Raw genomic sequence first — 22,890 nt, forward strand, 5'->3', positions numbered from 1 at the left:
AAAAAAAAAAAAAAAAAAAAAAAAAAAAAAAAAAAAAAAAACAAAAAGAATTACTCAGGCACATAGGTAAGCAATGGTGTGTTAGAAGCAAAACAGAGAAGAAGCTGATGCAAAAGTACTGGACAATCGTAAACACAGAATTTTACTGAGGAAAATCTATACAAACCCCTAAATTATCTATGTTGGCTAATTCGGCTTGACTAATTTGGCTACTTTTATAAAGTCAGGCAACAGAGAAAACACTAATAAGTGGAAGCTGAATTCCTATCATATTTTTGGACTTCATATCTGTCCTCTCTGACATAAGGGCCTTTCTTTCCATGGTTCTGCGTCATCTCCGTAAGGCCCTTACCACCTCTTGCCAGAGAATTCCAACCAGCCCTGGCTTGTCTCCCTTTCATCCTCTCACGGCAGCAGAGTAGCATGGGGCTCTCTGGAAGTAATGTGCCAGCTGATCTGCCTGGAGAGCAGCCCTTATGTACCTCTCTCCACTCCAGACCTTCATGTTGATCCACATCGATGCCTTAGCCTGCTAGTTAAGAGTTTGTAGAATCAGGCTCTAAACTACGGAACAGAGAGAATTTGAGTATTCCTTCAAGTCAATAGTTCTTAAACTTTTAGAGTCTGGAGAAAGCCATAGACGTCCCCTTATTCACCAAGTCATAGATATTTAGGGTGCCTACTATGTCCCAGGCACTGTTCTAATCACAGAAGGAACCTGGACAGAATAGACAGGATCCTTCATTCATGGAGTTTGCTTTTTAAAGAAGCAAAGGAAAATAGAAAATATATGAACAAATAAATCTAAAAATATCAATGATGAATCTTAGGAAGTAAATCGAGAAAGGGTAACAAGTTTAAAAAGTGACTTCAGATTAGGAGATAAGGGAATAAGAATAACAAGTGACATCTGAGCTGAGCCCTGAATGATAAAGAAGCAGCTATGGGACTATCTCGGAAAAGTACCACATGCATAGGTAACGGCTGTATGGTGCAAAGTCTTATGGTGGAAATGAAAATGCACAGAAGAGGCCGGGCGTAGTGGCTCACGCCTGTAATCCCGCCACTTTGGGAGGCCGAGGCAGGCGGATCACGAGGTCAGGAGATCGAGACTATCCTGGCTAAGGTGGTGAAACCCTGTCTCTACTAAAAATACAAAAAATTAGCCAGGCATGGGGGCGGACACCTGTAGCCCCAGCTACTCGGGAGGCTGAGGCAGGAGAACGGCGTGAACCCGGGAGGCGTAGCTTGCAGTGAGCCAAGATCACGCCACTGCACTCCAGCCTGGGCAACAGAGCAAGATTCCATCTCAAAAAAAAGAAGAAGAAGAAGAAGAAAATGCACAGAAGCAAAACTGATAGTCGATGTACACCAGATTAGCTATACTGTCATCAAAGTATCATTTTCAGTATCAATGGCTTAATGAATTCCTCTACTTATGCATGCTTCCCAGGGACCCCGGGATCTCCCCAAAAACAGCAAGTAAAGTTAATGTCGCCAGGAGCCTATTCCTCTCTACTGAGGTCTGCTTTCAAGTTCACTGGTTGGTGTCTAGGTCATATCATTTGTTAAATATTTCTAATATTATCTCTGTACTAAAGCATAGCACAGACATCATACAACGTCAAAGGTGAACCTGGATGCCCTAAAATCCATCTTGTATCTTTGACTAATAATCCTAGCTTTATGTGCTAACAAAGTGACAGCATAATAGCCATTCAACACACAGGAAGCAGATTTCTTGGGTCTGAATTTTAGCTCTGCCATTTACTTAGCCATGAGAACCTGGGCAAGTTGCCTAAAATTTCTGTGCCTCAGTCTCCCATAAAATAAGAACAATTATGTATCATAGGATTTTTGTGAGATTGTAGTGATACAATGCATGCAAAGTATTTGAAAGGCCTTTGGTATATTAGACATTATTACAATGGTTATTACACAACTTGTGAATTCCTGCTAAGCTATGCTTACCACCCCAGTCAAATGCATTATATTTTCTCCCCCTAACTCGCCTTTTTTCTTCATTTCCACTGGCTGAATTTCCACCAACTTACAAAGCTCAGATAAAATGCCACAAACACCACAAAACTTCTACTAGTTACAGATTGTAGAAAAGCCATTTCCCTTCTCTGAACAACTATTAGTACCATCTAGTACCAACTATTAGTACCACTGTTTAAATCACCTAAATGTAACTTCAATCACTTACTATCTTACAGTGTAATTTTGTGTATTGTTTTGTGTACTTATTCACTGGATTATAAATTGATTTAAAGAAGCACTATTCCATAGACATATAATTTGAGATACATATGTAATTTAAAATATTCTATTAATAGTAACTATATAAAATGTTAAAAAAAGAGGAAGTTAATTTTTATATATTTTATATAACCTAATATAACTAAAATATAAATTTACCATGTAGTCTATATAAACAAATTATTAGTGAGATAGTTTATGTATTATTTGTACTGAGTCTTTGAAATGTAGTGTGTATCTTAAACTTACTGCCCATCTCAGTTTAGACTAGCCATATTTCAAGTGTTCCATAACCACATATGGGCAGTAGTGACCATTCAGAACAGCACAGCTTTAGGGCATGTATTATCCTTTACAGCTCCGTATTTATCACAAAGCCTAGCACAGCACATCCCCTATTTCAGAAGTTCAATATTAATATTTGCTAAATTACTTTAATGATTTATTTTAAATCAGTACAAAATCTAACCGCATGGAAAACACATTTCTGTTAGTCATAGACAAAAAATATAAACCTGGGAAAATGATTTTAGCTTCTTTAAAGAATAAGAAGTTTGTTTTTACCTCAAGATTAATGAAGTAAATTTTTCAGTTATATTTCTTATTAAAAAGGTAGTTTAGATTCACCAAGTCCTGTTTCACTGAAACTGTAATATACAGCAATAAAATGTATTTATTTGTGTGTTTGACATGTTCAAAGAAATAATTTAATCCTACTTTCTGACATGAGTAAGAATTTTAGGCAAATATAACTCATGAAACAAACATGCAGAATCTGGTAAGTTTCAGTGTAAATATTTTGAGGTCATTTTTCTCTTCACCATGACTTTTCCTTAAAATGATGTGCTCTGAAATGTATTGTTTTCATAAATGATTTTCCAGTGACTCAGAGGCAGTTACAGAAAATGAATGACATTATTTTCATAGTTAGCAACAACATGCTGTGGGGACCAGACCAATCTGAAGCATTCTTGTTAGAAAGGCTGATATGAACAAAAGGAGAAATCCTAACATGTTTTCTAATACTCTAAAATTGGACCTACCTACTCCTTCTTTATTACCTCTATTCTTACCTTTTCTTTTACCTGTATGTGTCTCTATGACTGCAAAACTGATTGTGTTACAGAATTATAAATAATTAACAAAATGTAGTAATTAGAAAAGTAAAAGAACTCACCTTTGGCAATTTCAATGGTAATTTGCAAAGTGGCAACTGAGAATGGGTTTCATTAATTACAAGAGATTGATTCAAGTTGGGGACTATCTTTCCTTTAGGTACTTTATAAACGACAATGGTGCCTTTGTAATGAGGGCAGCTATAGTTTCCAAATTCGTCCACTTCTTTGATTTGGAGTTCCAGCCTAGGTTTTCTTTGCAAGTGAAAAATAAGTGTGTAGTCTTTTCCATAATCCTTCCCGTTGCCTAAATAGAAGTAAAATGTATTTATTACCATTAAGTTATCTCACTTTGGGAGGCCAAGGCGGATGGATCACGAGGTCAGGAGATCGAGACCATCCTGGCTAACACGGTGAAACTCCGTCTCTACTAAAAATAAAAAAAATTAGCCGGGCGTGGTGGCAGGCGCCTGTAGTCCCAGCTACTCGGGAGGCTGAGACAGGGAATGGCGTGAACCTGGGAGGCGGTGCTTACAGTGAGCGGAGATCGTGCCACTGCACTCCAGCCTGGGCGCTAGAAGGAGACTCCGTCTCAAACAAACAAACAAACAAACAAAAAAAGTGTCACTTTGTGTTACTTAATTTTTAAAAATCCAAATAATTATTTTATTTTAAAAATACGATTAAAACTTTTGTGTATCATTATCTTTTGTCAAAACATAACCTGACAAAGGAGCAATAGGCAGAGACCATGTAGATTACTCAAAAGATTTCTCATCCGTTGTTGGGCCAGGTGCTCTCTGGCTGCTTCTAAATCAAATAATCTTTAGCTTTTCTTTCTCTATTCCATTTTGATATAACCAGAAACTACTTGAAATATTCAGCTTTTGCAGCATTTAGAAAATTATTTTCACCCGTTGAGAATTATCTTTTTCCTTTCCCCTAACTATTCATACGGTGACCTCACAATAGACATTCCAGAACTGCACTCTCCTATAACATGTGGCAATTTAAGTTTAAATGAAAATTAATGAACAGTAAATAAAACTAAATTTAACTCCTCAGTCTACCCACATTTAAAAGTCTCAATGACAGCATAGGCATAATGGCTGCCGTAATGAACAGCACAGATATAAAACATTTCCACAAGTGTGGAATTGGACAATGTTGATCTAGAACTTTCAGGTGTAATAGTTATTGAATTTGTGTTACTGAAATTTCTATGAAAACCTGACAGATTCTCCTAAAATCATAATACATAAATGTTTTATCAACTCCTTACTGAAAATTCTAGAGCTTTTGTGAACATAACCTTTCACTTATTGGGGTTTTATCATGACAATCAGGATATTTCACCTGTTATTTCAACAGTAGAATAAACACTACCATGTTTCCTAAGGCAATATATGTCTACATCAAAATTTGTAAAATTTATAGGAAGCTATAATGTAGCACTTAAGATAATATGTCTTGAATGTATAGATCTAGGTTCAAGTGCAACCTCTATGATTTGTGTATTCTGTAATATTTATCTGTTAATGTTTTTCCATTGCTTTTCATATCTCTGAGCTTCTTAGAGCCTGAGCTTCCCTTAGCTTCCTTACCCTTAAAACAGGAGAAATAAAGTTTAACTCCTAGGATTGTTTAGGAAATGAAATGAGAAGATATAGATAAAATAATTGTCATAGGACCTGGCACACAGTAAGTGCTCAATAAATCACAGCAATGATGGCAACTGATAAGAGGCAGGATTCTTCCACTATTTGGAATTTGCATGCAAAAAAAAAAAACTCAGATTGTTTAAAGAAATGTCAAGATGAAGCTTTTTTTTTCCCCCTTTTTTTTTGAGACTGAGCCTCACTCTGTCACCCAGGCTGGAATGACACAGCTCCACAGTGGCACAATCTCAGCTCACTAAAACCTCCACCTCTCAAGCTCAAGCTATCCTCCCACCTTAGCCTCCCAAGCAGCTGGGACTATAGATGTGGGCCACTGCACCAGGCTAATTTCTTTTTTTTTTCTTTTTTTTTTTTTTTTTGTAGAGACGTGGTTTCACCATGTTGCCCAGGCTGGTCTTGAACTCTCCTGAAGGCAAGCAATCCACCCTCCTCGGCCTCCCAAAGTGCTGGGATTACAGGCATGAGCCACCGCACCTGGCCAAGATTTAGCTTTCATGTCTACATGGAAACTTCCTTCAGCTACTGTAAGCCAGCATACAGTTGACTGCCCAGAGTTCTCCCTCATGGAAAACTTTCCATTTTGCCCAGTGAACAAAGACTTCAGTGAGAGATGTAGATGATACGATGACCTTTCTCCTGGTCCTGACTGCTTGAGGTCATTTTGGTGATTTTTCTAAAGCTCAGTTAAATCTAGAAATAGAGTAAGTCCAGATTACAGGTGGTGTAGGAGTAGGTCCCTTTGCAAAAGTTTGTGTTTGAGAGGTAACCTGGCTACATGGAAAAAAAAAAAACAAAAAAAAACAGATTCCTAGGACCGAATGACCAGCCAGGGTTTGTCTTCTTTTTTTTTTGAGACGGAGTCTTGCTGTCTCCCAGGCTGGAGTGTAGTGGCACAATCTCGGCTCACTCCAAGCTCCACCTCCCAGGTTCACACCATTCTCCTGCCTCAGCATCCTGAGTAGCTGGGACTACAGGCGCCCGCCACCACGCCCAGCTAATTTTTTGTATTTTTAGCAAAGATGGGGTTTCACCGTGTTAGCCAGTATGGTCTCGCTCTCCTGACCTCATGATCCACCCGCCTCAGCCTCCCAAGGGTTTGTCTTCTTAAGAGTATCTCACTTTGGTTAAAAAAAAAAAAAAAAAGTAGATTTGGGGTCATTTAAATGTTATCTAAATAGTAAATTAGGTAAATTGGGGTTTCCAGATCACTGGAGTAACATCTGGCTAACTTCTGTTTCCATACTACTAGAGTGCTACCAAGAAAAATTTTACTACTTTCGTCCCTGTGGAATACCCATTGGTAAATTTCCCCTTCTATCCCTTGAAAGACATTAAACTCTCTGCCGGGGGCACAATTATTCATAAGAAATTATTTATACAGAAGATATAAGGGTTGAGGGTGAGGCATAGCCACATTGGTTCAATTGAGACCTAAAATGTATACCAATTTTTAAAACTAAAGATCTCTAGGGCAACTCTCTAAAGATCACATTTATATATGAAGTAGGGATGAAATTATTGAAGATTTACTATTAGTAAATAGCATAATCTTCATTTTGTAAACAGAAACCATTATGTAATTGTTTAAAGTTGGAGTTTCATCGTTGTTAAGGCATAATAATATATTTTAAAGACTCCTGGCCCCTGAACAAAAAATAAATCCAAAAAAAGAGAAGCAGCATGGGCGACAGCGAGACTCTGTCTCAAAAAAAAAAAAAAGAGAGAAGCAGCATGAAGAAACTGCACTACTCTGATTTTTTTTTTTCCTCCCTCACTGGCATATTTACAGGAGAAATAAAAGAAAAACTCATTCATTCCATACCCAAAGTGTAAAATCAACCACTAGTTGACCTTTTGAGAATCTTTTTCTTCTTCTCAATATCTTACGTATATAGTCTCCTAGAAGTGTCTTGAGATAGTAGCTATTTAGTAAACACTTGTCATGTAAAAAGTTCCAGAATTTACTTATATTTTGTGTATTACCTGCTGTCCCTTATAGCAATATATTTTCTTCTCAATAATGGGCATTAAATATTTTTCATTGATGACATAGAAAATACAAATGTAAGAATAAATGTTTTTGCTTAGAAAAGTCAGATAAAAAAAAAATTGAAAGGGCTAGCAGTCCGGGAAACCAGAAAAACCCTGTGAGAACCAATGGCTCAGTGTATTTCTATATTCTAACCCATTCCCCACCAGCTCTACCTCTAAGCCATGCCATCTTTTGCCTGGTTTACTGCAATTAAACAGTAACTGGTCTCCCTGCTTCTGCTCTTGCTCTAAAGCCTATTTTCAATGTAGTTATGATCTAACTCAGATCACTTCTCTGTTGAAAACCCTTCATGTTTCCCCAAATCACTCAGCAGAAAAGGCAGTCTTTCCAATGGCCTACAAGGCATGATCAGTTCTCACCTCATCTCCCACAACCTGTGCTCACTCCCTCTGATCCAGCCATCTCAGGCTCCCCCTGTTCCTCATATACACACAAGGCAAGTTTCCACCTAGTTCACTGGCACTGGCAATCCCTCTGCCTGGGATAAACTCCCCTGAGATAGGATTATGGCTTGCTTCCTCACCCTCTTAGAGACTTTTTTTTTTTAATGTCACCTTTCCAGAAAGGTCTTCCCTGAGATAAAACTATGAGCCTGCTACACCCTTTAAGATCCCCCTATCCTTTCCCTGCTTTATTCTTCTATAATTGACTTTTCAGTCCAAATTAAGCTATGCATTTTATTTACTTATTTGCTTATTCTCTGTCTTTCTTCATTAGACTTTAATATACATAAGGTCAACAAATTTTTGTTAAGCAAATTAAAGAATGGCTATTATATAGGTGTAGAGATACATGTAGAGATACATCCTATAGAATATCTAGAAAAATCCCTTCCCTGGGCCAAATGGCATTCAGGGCAACTTTAAAAGACAGACCTCACAGGGCATTACTACATGTTATGGAGGATGCCATGGTGTCATTATATAAAATCATATTAAAACACTTTCTGGCACTTTCTGGATTTTGTGTGCAGTGGGGGCTTGGATATCATGCAATAATCCAAGTGCTAAACTGACAACTCTAACCTAGGGAATGAAAGCTTGCTGTAGCTTGTTTCCAGAAGAATGCCAAAAACCATCATAAAAACCAAAAGACGCACCTATCCATCTTCCTTCTTATTAGAGATAGACCTATGACCTTCACTGAAAAATCATTCATATTCTCTATAAGTGAATAGAGAGATTTTGGCATTTCTCAAAGGGCAGTAATCTAAATTTATTAATTAAAGTTTTAAATACTTTTAATTGCACTTAATACCATAATGTTTTTTTTTTTTTTCTAAACTTTAGTCTTCATTTCTTTCAACGAATACTGAGTTTATTCTAACTGTCAGGCTCTGCTCTAGGTGCTGGGGACTGAATGCTGCCCTCCAATAGGACGGAGACTGAATGCTGCCCACCAACAGGACAGCGCCTTCATGGATGGGACTGTGGTAGGAGAAACTGGCATTGATCAAACAATTAAATGAAAAAAATAGAAAATTGCATGTGACAAAGGCCACAAAAGAGAAAAGGAGGATCTGCAAAAGTATAATACAACTATTAAAAAATAAAATAAGGTCTGACATAATCAGGAAGGAGAGAGAAAGCTTCTCAGAACATGATCATTGAGGTGAGATCTGAAGATACAGCAGGAGAGAACTGGGGGTGAGGGTGGGGGTGGGGAGGGCGAGGAGAACCCTCCATGCAGAGAATCTCTAGCTTTATCTCTTTGAGATTCACAGAGACTGCTCTAGGCCCTGATAAAAGGATGGATCAATGCTTTTACCAGGATGAGATACCAATTGTTTACTGAGTATCTTGTCCCTCTTAGGCAGAGAAAAACCCAGTGAGGCTCCAGATCTGAGCCTGTGTCCCTAGGAAAAGCAAACCCAGGATCTGGGTATCCTGCCTGCTCATTTTCCTTGAATGAAGATGAACTCCTCCCCATCCCTTATAGGGAGGAATTGCACAGGTGCCGGCTGCCTTGGACGCTCTTGGTTTAGCACGTGCTCCCCAGTCTCCACAACAGGCAGTGGAATATTCAGTACCACTGCATGTGAGTAGAACAGTAATGCACTCCTATTTAGGGTAGTTGGTAAACACAGCTGCTGTCCACAGTATTACAAGAAAATCATTTGCATCATTCGTTTGGGTGGGACCCTTCTGGTTAGTACTATGTCTCATTAGAGAGATTTCTCCAGGGTGGATGCTGTGGTTTCTGCTCCGGAAGCCAAGTAGGAAGGGGCCTCTTCCACCCTTCCTTCCTCTCCCTCCTCTCTCTTCCCTGACCCATTCTCTGCCATCTTTGTCACTTGCTCACTAAGTCCCATCAGCTGGCTCAGATGCTGAGATCCTGTATGTGAGAGTAGAATAGACACTTAAAATTGGGACACTTTAGGTCTCACTTATTCCTGAGATATCAAAAAAGCGGGGAGGGCAGCATCAGCTTCAAGCCTTGTCCCTTTTTTGGAGCAAAAAAGAGCTATTCCTTTTTTTGAAGCAAATTAGAGCTATTTCCTGAATCAGAGAGAAAATAGGCATAATAAAATTAAATGGGATCCATATTAATTTATAAATAAACGGAGCACATCCCTTCAAGTAAGTACGTAGAAAGCCTCCTGGAACAGAAATCTTCATAAAACCTGTCCTGAATTTTCCCTCTCACCTCATTTTTACACACAAACCTGTTAGATTCTATTCCACCACAGGGCAAGCAGTTAGAAAGAGGAAGGTGTTGGCTTAACCAAAAAGAAATTGTTGTGATGGCAACTCTTTCAAAGACGTTTGCTCTCTATTCCCACACAGCTCTTTTCTCTTCTTGTTCTTTTTCTTCCTTTTCTCTTTCTCTTCATCTCTTTCCTTTGACCCCTTTGGTCTCATCTATTCTTTCACTTCTCTAATCTCTCCTGCCACCTTTCGTATTCATCCTGCTTGCTTTCCTCATCACTGTCATGTAATCATTCGTTCACTACACACTTATCAGAAGCACTTGCATGTTCATTGCAGCACTATTTACAATAGAAAAGTCATGGAATCAACTTAGGTGCCCATCAATGGTGGACTGGATAAAGAAAATGTGGTACATATGCACCATGGAACACCATGCAGCCACAAAAAAGAACAAAATCATGTCCTTTGCAACAAAATGGATGCAACTAGAAGCCATTATCCTAAGCAAATTAATGCAGAAACAGAAAACCTAATACTGCATGTTCTTATAAGTGGGAGCTAAACCTTAGGTGCACATGGACATGAAGATGGCAACAATAGAAACTGGAGACTACAAGGGCTGAAAAACTCATTGTTGAAATCATTCTGTAGATATAAATCTATCAAACATTGTACAGAAAAAATGAAGATTATAGTTTATCAGTCAATGATATTTCTTCAGTGTATTTGATTAAAGTGTACAATAACTGGTAATACATTACTGGTATCAATGTTTAGTTGGGTTGATATAAAAAATAAAGCATTTTGTAAAGAAATAAAAAGCTTTGGATATACCAGTTCCTATGTTAGGCTCGGAGGATGTATTAATAAGGAAGACATGGTCATTGCCCTCATGAAGTTTTCATTCCGGTGAAGGGTAAAGGACATAGCATAACTATACGAACAAAAAGTAAATAAATTAATTAAATAATTTCAAATTGTGGTAAGATTTAGAGTGAAAACAAAAATAGCACTAGAGAAATATGAGAAAAGAAGTAAGCAAGGTATGTCATTTAGGCGATCTCAGCTCACTGCAACCTGCAACCTCCGCCTCCCGGGTTCAAGCGATTCTCCTGCCACAGCCTCCCAGTAGCTGGGATTACAGGCACCCGCCACCACACCCGACTAATATTTTGTGTGTGTGTGTTGTGTGTATTTTGAATAGAGACGAGGTTTCACCATGTTGGCCAGGCTGGTCTCAAACACCTGACCTCAAGTGATTTGCCTGCCTCAGCCTCCCGAAGTGCTGGGATCACAGGCATGAGCCACACACCCAGCCTAGATCAATTATTCTTAATTTCTTTTTTGCCACAGACTCCTTTAGAGTTTGGTGAAAACTGTCCATTGATTCTCAGAATAGTCTTTGAAAAATATAAAATAAAATACATGGAATTAAAAATATGGCAATTATACTGAAATATAGATCTATTCACACATCTTTTGGGAGTCCACTGACCCCCAGGTTAGATTCTTTGTAAAACATCTTAAAGAGTTTGGATATTATTTTAGATAGGATAGGAGGTAAAAATCCAGTTGTAATCACTGGTATAATATAGTATGATTTATGTTTTTAAATTATCACTCTTATTACCACGTGGTAATTGATTTCATATGGCCAATAATGAAAGCACTTAGAAGGCAACTTTACTGCTGTAGGAGAGAGATAATCCTAGCTTGGACTCAGACAGTAACTGTGGAGAAGGCTATTTCTAAAAAGTGTCACTTAGAATCTTCCCATAAAGGAACATGCATTCCCTAAGTAGAGAATAAAGAAATGGGAACGGAAAAAGTATAATAAAGAAGTCTTTTTCTCTTCCTACTTCCTAAAGTCTCTCGTCAATCCTCTGAAGGTTTCCTTAGTAACACAAGTTTAGCAAACTCTTCTGAAGAGCTTGTGGCTTATAGCCCATAAAATATATAAAAAGATTTCTTTATACTTACTTGAAGCAAATATGTTTCCAGTAAACCTTAAAAGAAGTTGTTCTCCTTCTCGAACTTGGAAATGACGAGATGGCTCTGGAGGTCCCCCAAACCCTTCCAAGTGCAGGTCCTTAAGCACCTGGCTTAAATCTTTGGAAGGCACCACTAAAATAGCTATTCTATGTGGATTGTCCTTCTGGTGAGACAGTACTATGCAGGCAGTGGTGCTGAGCATGGCTTCCTCTAAAGATTTCACAAAAGTAACCAAATGACTATTGTCCATGGTGGAAGAGAGGTGAAGTACAATAAACCTGCATGGAAGAAAGAGGTGAGACCCGAGGGAAAAATGCAGCGTCAAGAACATCACTGATATCAAATAACACCCAAGAAAAGAGCCATATCAAACAGATGTCTTTTAAAATCAAGTATTCTCAAAGACAACAGGTTAGATTCATTAATGATTGTAAAGAAACTCTTGGCCATCAAGAAACCGGCTCAGGCTGGGCACAGTGGCTCACGCCACTTGGGAGGCGTCCCAGCACTTTGGGAGGCCGTGGAGGGTGGATCGCTTGAGCCCCGAAGTTCAACACCAGCCTGGGCAACATGGCAAAACTCAATCTCTATAAAAAAAGAAGAAATAAAAAAGAAACCAGCTCAAATCAAAATAAATTCTAAAACATGTTCTTAAACGAAGAAGTCATACAGTCTCAGCTCAGCTCTAAACATGGCAGCATATTTTAAGTGATATTTTAATTAGAATTACAAAAGTGCATACTTAAAATATAGAAGAGAAAGATGAGCACAATAATTTATTGACTTTCCATAGGATGCAGAATATATACCATAATTAAATGGGGATTAAAATATGCATCTCTGTGTAGGTGGGAAGGATTGTTAGGACGGACCTTGGTAGGAATTGCATTGTGTCTCACCCTCCCCGCATACATACACATTCATATGTTGAAGTACTATCCCCTAGTACCTCAGAATGGGACCTTATTTGGAGATAGGGACTTTACAGAAGTAATCAGGTTAAGGTGAGGTCATTAGGGTCTTCTCTAATCCAGTATGACTGATGTCATAAAAGAGGGAAATTTCAACACATAGAGATGCACACAGAGAAAACACCCTGAGACCATGAAGATGGCCATCTACAAACCAAGAAGAGAGGCCTGGGCAGATGCTTCCCTCACAGCCCTTGGAAGGAACAAACCCTGCTAGCACCTTGATTTTGTACTTCTGGACTCCAGAACTCTGAAACAATAAGTTTCTGTTGTTTAAGCCACCAGTGTGTCATACATTGTTAGAGCATGCTTAACAAACTAATACAGACCTCTTTCCCTGGACTGGGCTACCCATTCTCAAATTCTTCTTCAGTGATTCGGCCTAAAAAAGGCCCTCACCCAGAGCAGCCCTACATCCATAGACAAGGACTGACCAATGTAGGAATGTAAGGCCAGCCGCCTTGGTACTCGCACTGCAGAGCTCCCTAGAGGGTGTCAGGCTACAGAAATACTTCATCTGAAACCATCGTTTTTTCCATCTTCCTCTTTGCCCTACAGGATTCACCCAAGAGCTCTCTTTCAATAAATCACTTGCTTTTCATCTCAGAATCTATTCCTAGGAAACCGGATTCAAGACAATCATAAATGTAAAACTTCCCATTATGAAACAAAAGCTATCTTTAGATATATGATCACCTGTCTCTATGAGTGGCTACTCTTAATGAACCTTAAATCTGTCTAAAATTCTTCTCATATTGGGCTGTCTAGAAAACATGGAAATGAGAAAGCAAAATGAGGGCACTGAAGTAACAAATTCCGCTTGTCTATACATAGTTATGAGCTATGCATAATATGAACAGTTAATTACTATCTCCATGGTATTTCAGAAATGAAGGTGCTATTTTAAAACTATTTTGGAGTTAGCAGAAACCTGTAGTTACGAGTGCTTTCCAAAAGTACTTGTTTAACTATCATAAATGAAATTACAGATAGCATATCCATGTCAATTCTGGTTTGCATTTTAAGTATCCTTTAAAGAATGGTTAATATTTCTATTTGAAGAATAAAAATTTAATCTTACTATTCCATTTCTATAAACACCAGTTATGACCATCAAGAAAGAGTATCATCAACTTTGATTGTTTTTGATTGTATTACCTCTCCAAATGTTCATACAATTCAACTGATACCAAGCCGCTCTGTATGGTTTTCACAACAACATCATCAAGCCCACACCAACCACTGTCTTGGCTTCTGAATCCCAGTAATTTCAAACATTCACTGGCATTTTTCCCAGGTTTTCTTACGGAGGTACTTTTTGTCCTATATAATGGTAACAGAAGAGATATTGGTACAATTTACGTGGTATAAATCTTATTTAATGCATGCATTCTTTCATTGTGAATGATCTAATAACAATTCATTAAGTACATACTATGTGCCAGGAATTATGCTTTGCACCAGGAATACAGAGATCAAACTATATAACCCTTGTCCTACAGAAGCACGTAGTAACACAGTAGTATCTGATTACAGCACAAGATGACCTTTGTGATAATTAAGAAACATACAGGGTGGTTTAGGAGCAGAAGCAAGAGGTTCGGGAAGCTTGCAAAGTGAAAATGCTAATATTTGAGATGAGCTCTGGAGAATGACAAGCTTTTTACAACTGGCAAAATAGATTTAAGAGAGTACCCAAAAACATTAATAAACTCACTGATGTAAACCCAGATGCTCTAGAATAGCAGAGTGGTTGTATAGCAAAAAAGGGAAGAGCACAAACCCAGGAGCAAAACTGCCCAGTTTCAAAGCCTGGGTGACTCTGCCTCTTATGAACTGTATGACCATGGGCAAATTATTTGATTTCTCTGAATCTGTTTTCTTACCTGTCATATGATAATCATAATAGTACTGATATGGTTTGGCTGTGCCCCCATCCAAATCTCATTTTGAACTGTAGCTTCCATAATTCCCACGTGTTGTGAGAGGGACCTGGTAGATCATTGAATCATGGGGGCAGTTTCCCCCCATACTGTTCTCGTGGTAGTGGATAAGTCTCATGAGATATGATGGTTTTATAAGGGGTCTCTCCTTTCGCTTGGCTCTCATCCTCTCTTGCCTTCTGCCATGTAAGACATGCCTTTCACCTTCCACCAGGATTGTGAGGTTTCTCCAGCCACGTGGAACTGTGAGTCCATTAAACCTCTTTTTCTTTATAAATTATCCAGTCTTGGGTATGTCTTTATCAGTGGCATGAAAATGGACTAACACAAGTACCAACATCATGGGATTAAAGGAATTAATATTTGTAAAGCACTTATAATTGTAGTGAGCATAAGTAGTATTAATATTCTAACCCTACTTTCTACTGTAGACACAGCTAATTTGCTTTCTTCTACAATTTTCCTTCTTGTGTAGCCTGCCCCACCCAAAGGCCCTGAAGAAATTGGCTGTATGTACCATGTGATATTTTTCCCCAACCACAGTTCATGTGACTAACAGTATACCAATTTCCAACAGCCAGCCAATTTGATTCTCTTTCTTTGGAATTTGACTAAGTGGCCCATGGACTGTAACTTGTCACAGTCCTGTTTCTGTGTACCTTGGTCAATAAAAATTAATAAGCAGAAACATTATTCAGAAAGGCAAAATAGATGCTAAGAGAGAAATGGAGAAAAATCAAGAGAAGAGGAGCCATATAGTCCTAGAGATGGAGAAAGCAGAGGTTCACTATTGTAGCCTCACAATAAACTCTTTTCTTGAATTCGTTTAGGTGAACATCTGTTCCCTACAACTAAAGGAAGAAAAGTCCCTGATATTGAAACATCTTTGGGGAAAAATACTTAGTCTAATGATGCTACCTACACTCCACAAAGAAACAGAGCCATGGTATATGAATGGAGACCAGAATGTGAATTTCATATCTTCATTTGTGAAGTGAACTAGAGTTACAGGCTTAAAAACCAACTTACTTTCACAGGTTGACCTGTCCTATGACCCATAGATTCAGATTAGAAACTGAACTTGATTTAAAATGTCTACTCTGAAAACTTCTTACTCTGTATTGGTTACTTCACGGGATCAGCTAGATTAAAATTAGGAGCTTAGGGGGAAAATAGCATTTACTTTTATGCTGTTGGGTTATAACCACAGATATGGTAAATTCTGTAACCCTTGGAAGTTAATAATTTATTCACACAAGAAGTTACACTCTTACTGAATCCAGAATATTGGTCATTTACTAGAAATTGACTTCAATGTAATTTTTTTCTGATAGCATTCATTCACTTTTTTTTCTGTCAAAAACCTAAATTATCTCTGAAGACCGACAGGCTCCCAAGGGTAGTGGGGCTGTCCCTACTCCCAGGACCACTGGGTATATAACCTAAACCAAATAGTGCATTGGTCATTCATTAATGCTGCTCACCAGAATATCCAATTTCACCCTGATCTGAATACATGACAGGGTAACACTTCCTGGCCTCTGTGGTTGAGTGGGGCCAAGTGACTAGTTCCAGTAAATGATGTAAATGAAAAAAATATGTGTCACTTTGAGGCCAAGCACTTCATTGCTAATATGGGTCTATCCAAAGTTCTTTCTTCTGCCACTTTGATAGCAACCGAACAGTGGCTGTTCTATCTAGAATGAGGATGACCAAGAAGCAGCCTACCTTTGATGGCCATGACAGATGCAAAGATTGTCATTTAAGCCCTTGGGATTTGAGAGTTTTGCTATCATGCCATAACCCAGGCTACTCTGCGCTATATCTGTCTTCTGGTTCCAGTGATCCATTCAGTGATGGGTTTGTGACAGATCTGGAGTGAGAATCAGGCCCTGGGCTTTTATGCATATTCATAGGGAAAAGGCTTCCTCTTTTCCATTGAATTTGGACTTATAAAGATGTAGCTATGTTGCCAGAATGAGGAACAAGCATGTCAGAGAATGGAATTGGCACAGAGGAAAGCAGATAGAGATGAAGAAGAGAGACTAGGTTCTTCCTGGTTGAGGAATAAATATATAGATAGATACATCCTCAGATTTTTAATTTACATATATCAAAAATTCTTTTTTGCTTAAACACTTTGGATTGGCTTTCCTGTCACTTAAATCAAAAGAGTCCTTAATGATATAAAGATTAAACTTAACCTTTAATAGGCACAGTCCACATTCAAATTAAATAATCTGGTCGTATACTTGTGTTTCTCAGCTGGTAACAGCTCTGCAACTAAACTATTTCCTTAATATATGCTATTAGCAAAGTTTGACAACTAGTATTGTCTGACAGTGAATAGCACTTGATCAAACTCCATAAAAGGCAACATGCTAACACAGTGATAGTTCCAAAAATAGTAAAGATTTATTTTTTAAATGTGTTTATTTTAAAATGACCAATTTTGCTTGGGACTCACCCAGACAGTACTAATCTCTCTGAGGCTACTGATTAAAATGTCATGCTACTGTATCTGTGGAAAAAAAAAATATATGATACAGAATTTGACAAACATTCAAACCATCAAAATTCTCATTCTATATTGTATTTTACTCTCAGGGTATTTTCTTTGTGATATTCATGATGCATAGATCTTTAAACATGAATGTCGCCAATGTTTTGAGGTTAACTTTTTCTCAGAAAAGTATAGTCATTAAAGTATCAATTTTAAATAGTGTGCTGTATTCAAAAAACTTCAAATATTTTCCCACTTTAAGTTATTCATGTTGATTATAAAATTCATTTAAAATGGAAAAGTAAAGGGAAGAAGAAAGTCCACATAGCCACATTGCCTGAAGTCGAATATTATAATATATTGATAAATTTCTGGTAGTTTTTATTTCTACATGGATTGTTATTTGTCTTTAAAGTGGTGAAATATTTGACATATTTTAAAACATGTCATATTTATGTTAATATTATGTCATAAATATTGCCATATTTATGTCAATATTTGACATATTTTATGGCAAACTGTGTACCTTAATTTTACCATTTGTAATCGGTGTAATCATTGTTGGATATCAATTCAAATGACCTGAGTGCCTACCACACAGCTGAGAGAAACGTTCTCTCCTGATGTGACTCTACATTCTGACTGTAGGTCCATCTACCCTTGGAGCTTTACCCAGTTCAAGGTGTCACAGTTACAATTATTGTACAGAGAAAAAGACCCTCCATAATCTAAGTAGTCCTCAGTCTTCATGTATGGTCCCATTCTCTTTTGCTTTGCTGATGTTGCTGCCTCACTGCTATTGAAAATGGGAGATCCTCCATGAGCTGATGCAATGCCCTCATTTGGTGTATTTACCTACATGTGCCACTATTCCGGCAATAGTTTTTAAGGTGAGGAAAAACAAGAAAACTCTCTCTCCACTGTTATGCTATGTGTGATTCACTCATTCCACCCTGAGCTTGAGCTCCCAATGACACTGTACCTTAGTGGACCCACGCACCCTGGCCCCCAACATGCCCACACAGTAATTTTTTCAAAGAAATTTTCACAGTGCTAGAACTGTCTTATATTTTATTCAGTTTCTGGACAAAAATGAGCCTAGGTCATCCTAGGATGAAATTTAGTCATCCATTCAAATTTCTTTCTCTATTATGCTATATTTTCTTGCCAGCTGAGAGCAGAATATCCACTTAAACCCAACAGAAACATTTCAATAATGTTGTACCTCAGAAAAAAAAAAAAAAGGAGTGATGACTTCAATCTCTTTCATCTCAGGAGGTTCTGCTCACTTTGTAGATTTGCCTGTCTATCCCTAGGGATGATAAGATTCACATACCAAGGAGTATACAGATAAGTAGATGCATTGGCTAAGACTCTTTGGGGTACAGGTAACAGAAACCCAAATCCATTTTGCTTAGTTATAAGTCAATTATTATAGTAATCCTTGATTGTTAATGGGGCAAACAGACAAATGTGGAGAGTCTCAAATAAAAACTCTGTCTGGAATTGGAACATCATCTTTATCTAATTACTTCTCTGCATCTTTCCTTTTTTATCTAGTACTATTAATGATCATTTTTTTTCCAGCAGCAGAAATCATGGCTGTTGACAACTCCTGAGTTTTATATCCTAAGATACGAGCTACCCTCCAAATTACCCTTTTTATTAGGCATCAGGGAATTATGATCAGCCTCTTGTAGGTCAAGTGTTTAATTATATGTAGGGATATTAATGAACATAGAAGCTCCCATTGCATCTGCATGGATAGAAAGGGCAATTTGCAGAAATTATAGTACAGTTCCCAAAATACAAGGTATCTAGCAAGGAAAGCAATATACCCTCCAGCCTGCATTTTCTCAAGCCTAACAGTGCACAATTACATCTTTCCCAGTTAAATGGCCTAAATACCACATAAACGATATTCAAAAGATTTTTCACAAGATTAAAAAATCTGCTCCAATGCACCTTAATATTTTGTTTCTGTAACTGGGAAATAGACACTATTGGGAATTTTTCAAGGATAGTTTCTTTTTTATTTAAAAACTAAATTATTTCTCACTTGGCATTCCAATTCACAGGGAACCTTATTTTCTTAAGGAAAACAGTATATATGAATTAAAAATACTTCTAAGTACACTACCTCCAAGTTTAACACATGAAACAAATCTTATTTTCTCAGTAAACATTTACTTCAATGTTTCACTGAAACAATTTTACTCTATTAAATGAGATTTGCCTGTGTTGACAATACAGGACTCATTGAGAATCACAAAGGAAAATGTAGTATGTGTGATTTTATTATCTATAAAATTATCATTTCCTTCTTAGGTAGACTCTAAAACATTATAAATTTAATACACAAAATCCAGAAGTATAGATAACAAATTTAGAATAACGAATTTGGAATAATCTCTAGTGTAAAACAACTAGATCTTGATAAATGTGCTTTTGGATACGTATTTTTTTGGCTTGCATACTTTTAAAAGAATTTTTTGATACAAATTCTTTTGAAATTTTCCAAACTCCTCTCCAAATAAAATGTGTGAAGTCAGGGTTGCAGCTAAGGGAGCAACCAGGCAGGAATGAGGGGATTACTAAGATGGCAAACACCTTTCCTGTAATGTAGATGCAGGAGCATCAGACTGTAAGCAATAATCAAGCGAGCAGAACATGACACTGTCAGTCTTTGGGATCACAGCCATGTGGGAAAGGTGAACTTGAGACCTTCACCAAGACTCTCAAGAAGGCTAATGTAGCCCCAGGTAAGTAGCAGATGGTTCTCAGCAGAGGTGCGAACAAATGCCACCTTGAGGAAAGCAACTCCATTATGCCTGAAGAAACCCCATGTCTGCATGCTCACAAGCAAAAGTTCTCAAACAAATTAGAAGCTAAATACCATGGATGACAGAAATAAACACTCCCAAAGACTTCAGATGTTAGAATTAGCAGATTTAAGATGAAAACAACTATATATGAAAAGTTTAATGAAGGACAGTATCCCAAAAATAAGCAGGCAGGAAGAAGGAAGAAACTCTAAAGATAATTAGGGAGATTTAAATAAGGGCCAAGTAGAATTTTTTTTTTTTTAGACAGGGTCTCACTCTGTCATCCAGGCTGGAGTGTAGTGGCATGATCTCAGCTCACTGCAGCCTCAATCTCCTGGGCTCCCACCTCAGCCTCCCCAGTAGCTGGGAAAATATAACTTTAAGAAATAAAAAATAAATTGTCTAAAAACAAAACTCAAATAACAGATTAAAAGTACATTTTTAAGGTATGCGTTATTTTTGACATTTCAAACTGGAATGTGAATAAATTGCACAGAATGTGGCACATAGAGATGGGAAACACAAGGAAAGTAAAACAATACGGAATTTAAAAAGAGGTAGTTATATATACATCTATTTGGAAACTCAGAAGGACAGTGCATACAATGGAAAGGTGCCAGCATTTGATTAGAAAGCACATAAGAACTTTTCAGAAATGTGAAAAGGCATATATCCACTTATTCAAGAAGCACAATATATTGTATTCAGAAAAGTTTAAAATTTGTATCTAGACACATCATAGATAGATGCAAAACATCAAATGCAAAGAAAAGATCTTGAAAGCAGCAGGAAAATAAAGCAGATCACCCATATAGTTATGAAAATTACATCCACTGCAGTCTTCAGAACAGCAATAAAGAGTGACATAATATCTCCAAAGCAGTGGAAAAAATCATTTTCACTTTAGCATCTTATAGCAAATGTGGTAGGTGGTCTCCAAAGATGACCCCTAGTGAACTGTGCTCTCTCCCAAACAAACCAGAGTGACTCAACTTTAATCTATAGAGTGCTGCCAGAGAAGAAGAAGAAAACGTATCAGGACAAATATAAATATATGTGATCAAACAGAGAATTAAATAAAAGCAAAGGAATGATTGAAAATTTCAGAATAGTGGTTAAATTTGGTGGGGATGAATGACTGTCATGAGGACAAAGGGGATGGAATGAAGTGGGGCAAGTAAGGAGATGCATAATTTTATTGATAATGATTAATTTACTGTTTGATATCAGCTTTACCAGTTGTCCATTTCATTATGTGGTATGACTTACATATATTTTATAAATATTCTCGGGTATAAATCGTATATTACATTTGAACAACTTAATCTTAAAAACAATTGCATTGTGTAGGAAATGTCGTTTTTCATGGACAAAAACCATTTTCCTATCTAACTCTCTAAAATATTGATTGCATAGTAAGGAATAAGCTCCTGTTTAACAAAGTATTTTCCCAATTTACTGCTGTGAGAAGTCTTTTCTGGCTCATAATTAAATGATTCTCATCTTTTCCCTAGAAATCATTCAGACATAAAGGAATATAACACAATAAAGACCTTTCATTCTTAATATTCAGACTATGCTTTGGCCTCGAGTAGTTTTTATCTTTTTCATTACTTGGGCTATGGATTGCGTTTTGTGTTTCTGTTTCCATAGAAAATGTCCAGCTGGCTTTCATTCTTTGATTAAAGAATGTTAAATAAACAGTTGAGATGGAGTCTCATTTGCTTGTTTTATGCTCCACTAGGTGGAAAAAAATGCACCTACTATGTCTGAGGCTACTAACAACATAGCACATTGCAACATATCAATTTAACATTGTTAAAAAGTGCAGATGAATTTGCAATACAATTTACATTTCCATGAGTTTACTCACTAATTTATTTAATTTACCTCATGTTTTTAGCACTTACTATGTTGCAATTGTGCTAAATCATGACATGTAAAAGAGAATATATATTATTGTTACAGTAGAATGTGGGATGTGTACAAAGGATGGATTTGGCACAAAAAAAGAGCACTTGATTCGTCCTAGAGAGCTTAGGATATCTGGACAGAAAAAGAAAGTTGAACTGGAACTTATAGAATGGGCAAGAGTATATCAGTTAAATGTGGCAGAAGAAAGATTTTCTAGAAGACAGATTATGTACAAAGGCAAAAAAAAAAGTGGCTTATTCTAGCAACTTGGCCAATTTAACTGATGACGAATAGCCATTTTCCCACTCCACAGGAATTCTGGACAAAATGTCACATAAACACACACACACACATGCACACACACACACACAGAATTATATGAACTCAAAAGCTGAAAAAGAAATCCCCCCTACATCTGGACTCAAGAATCTAAAAAGCAAGAATTCTCTTTCTTCCCTAGGGAACTCGAGGAATTGATTCTGTGGGTGCTCCTTCCCCTATCAGCCTCTTCTTCTCAACCCCAACCACGCACACATGCCAGGGGCTCGAGGTACAGTTTAATATCTATTCCCAGACATAAGATACAACCTCCAGCTGCACAGGGAGGGAACTTGAACTAAGTCATGAAGCTGGAATCTCAGAAGGGCATCACTGGCCATGAGAGAGGCATAACCCTCTCCGGTTATTTGGTTATTGGTAGCAATAACCAAAACCCTTTTGCTTGTTGGCTCAAGAAAGTAGTCAAGAAGCACACACACACAAAATTAATTGCTTCAGCTTGGGGGAAAAGGGAGAAGATGAGCTGTTATTTATATCTGATCAAAAATTAAAATCAACACTTTGAAATGAATGTCTAAGGGTAAGAGCCACAGAACAGAATCAGTATGAAATTCTGCAGGATTACACTATGCTCCTAGATAGATGATATAGTGTTATACATCATGTTAATAGATAGATGATAGAATAATCTAAAAAAGACCAA

At 37.4% G+C, this 22,890-nt stretch overlaps 1 protein-coding gene across 3 annotated transcripts in view; it reads right to left on the reverse strand.

Moving 5' to 3' along the window:
* The window catches only part of LOC116463747 (death domain-containing protein 1), a 66,151-nt gene that overhangs the window by 28,140 nt on the left and 15,121 nt on the right, over nucleotides 1-22,890 (reverse strand). For all 3 annotated transcript variants that reach the window (XM_032754178.1, XM_032147000.1, XM_032146999.1), the window contains 3 exons: nucleotides 13,882-14,046; nucleotides 11,741-12,030; nucleotides 3,440-3,684 (listed from right to left, as the gene is read on the reverse strand). In XM_032754178.1, coding sequence (XP_032610069.1) covers nucleotides 3,440-3,684; nucleotides 11,741-12,030; nucleotides 13,882-14,046 — 700 coding nt within the window. The remainder of the gene's footprint in view (nucleotides 1-3,439; nucleotides 3,685-11,740; nucleotides 12,031-13,881; nucleotides 14,047-22,890) is intronic.

The sequence above is a fragment of the Hylobates moloch genome, unplaced genomic scaffold, assembly GCF_009828535.3.
Source record: "Hylobates moloch isolate HMO894 unplaced genomic scaffold, HMol_V3 SCAFFOLD_57, whole genome shotgun sequence".
NCBI classification, from domain to species: Eukaryota; Metazoa; Chordata; class Mammalia; order Primates; family Hylobatidae; genus Hylobates; species Hylobates moloch.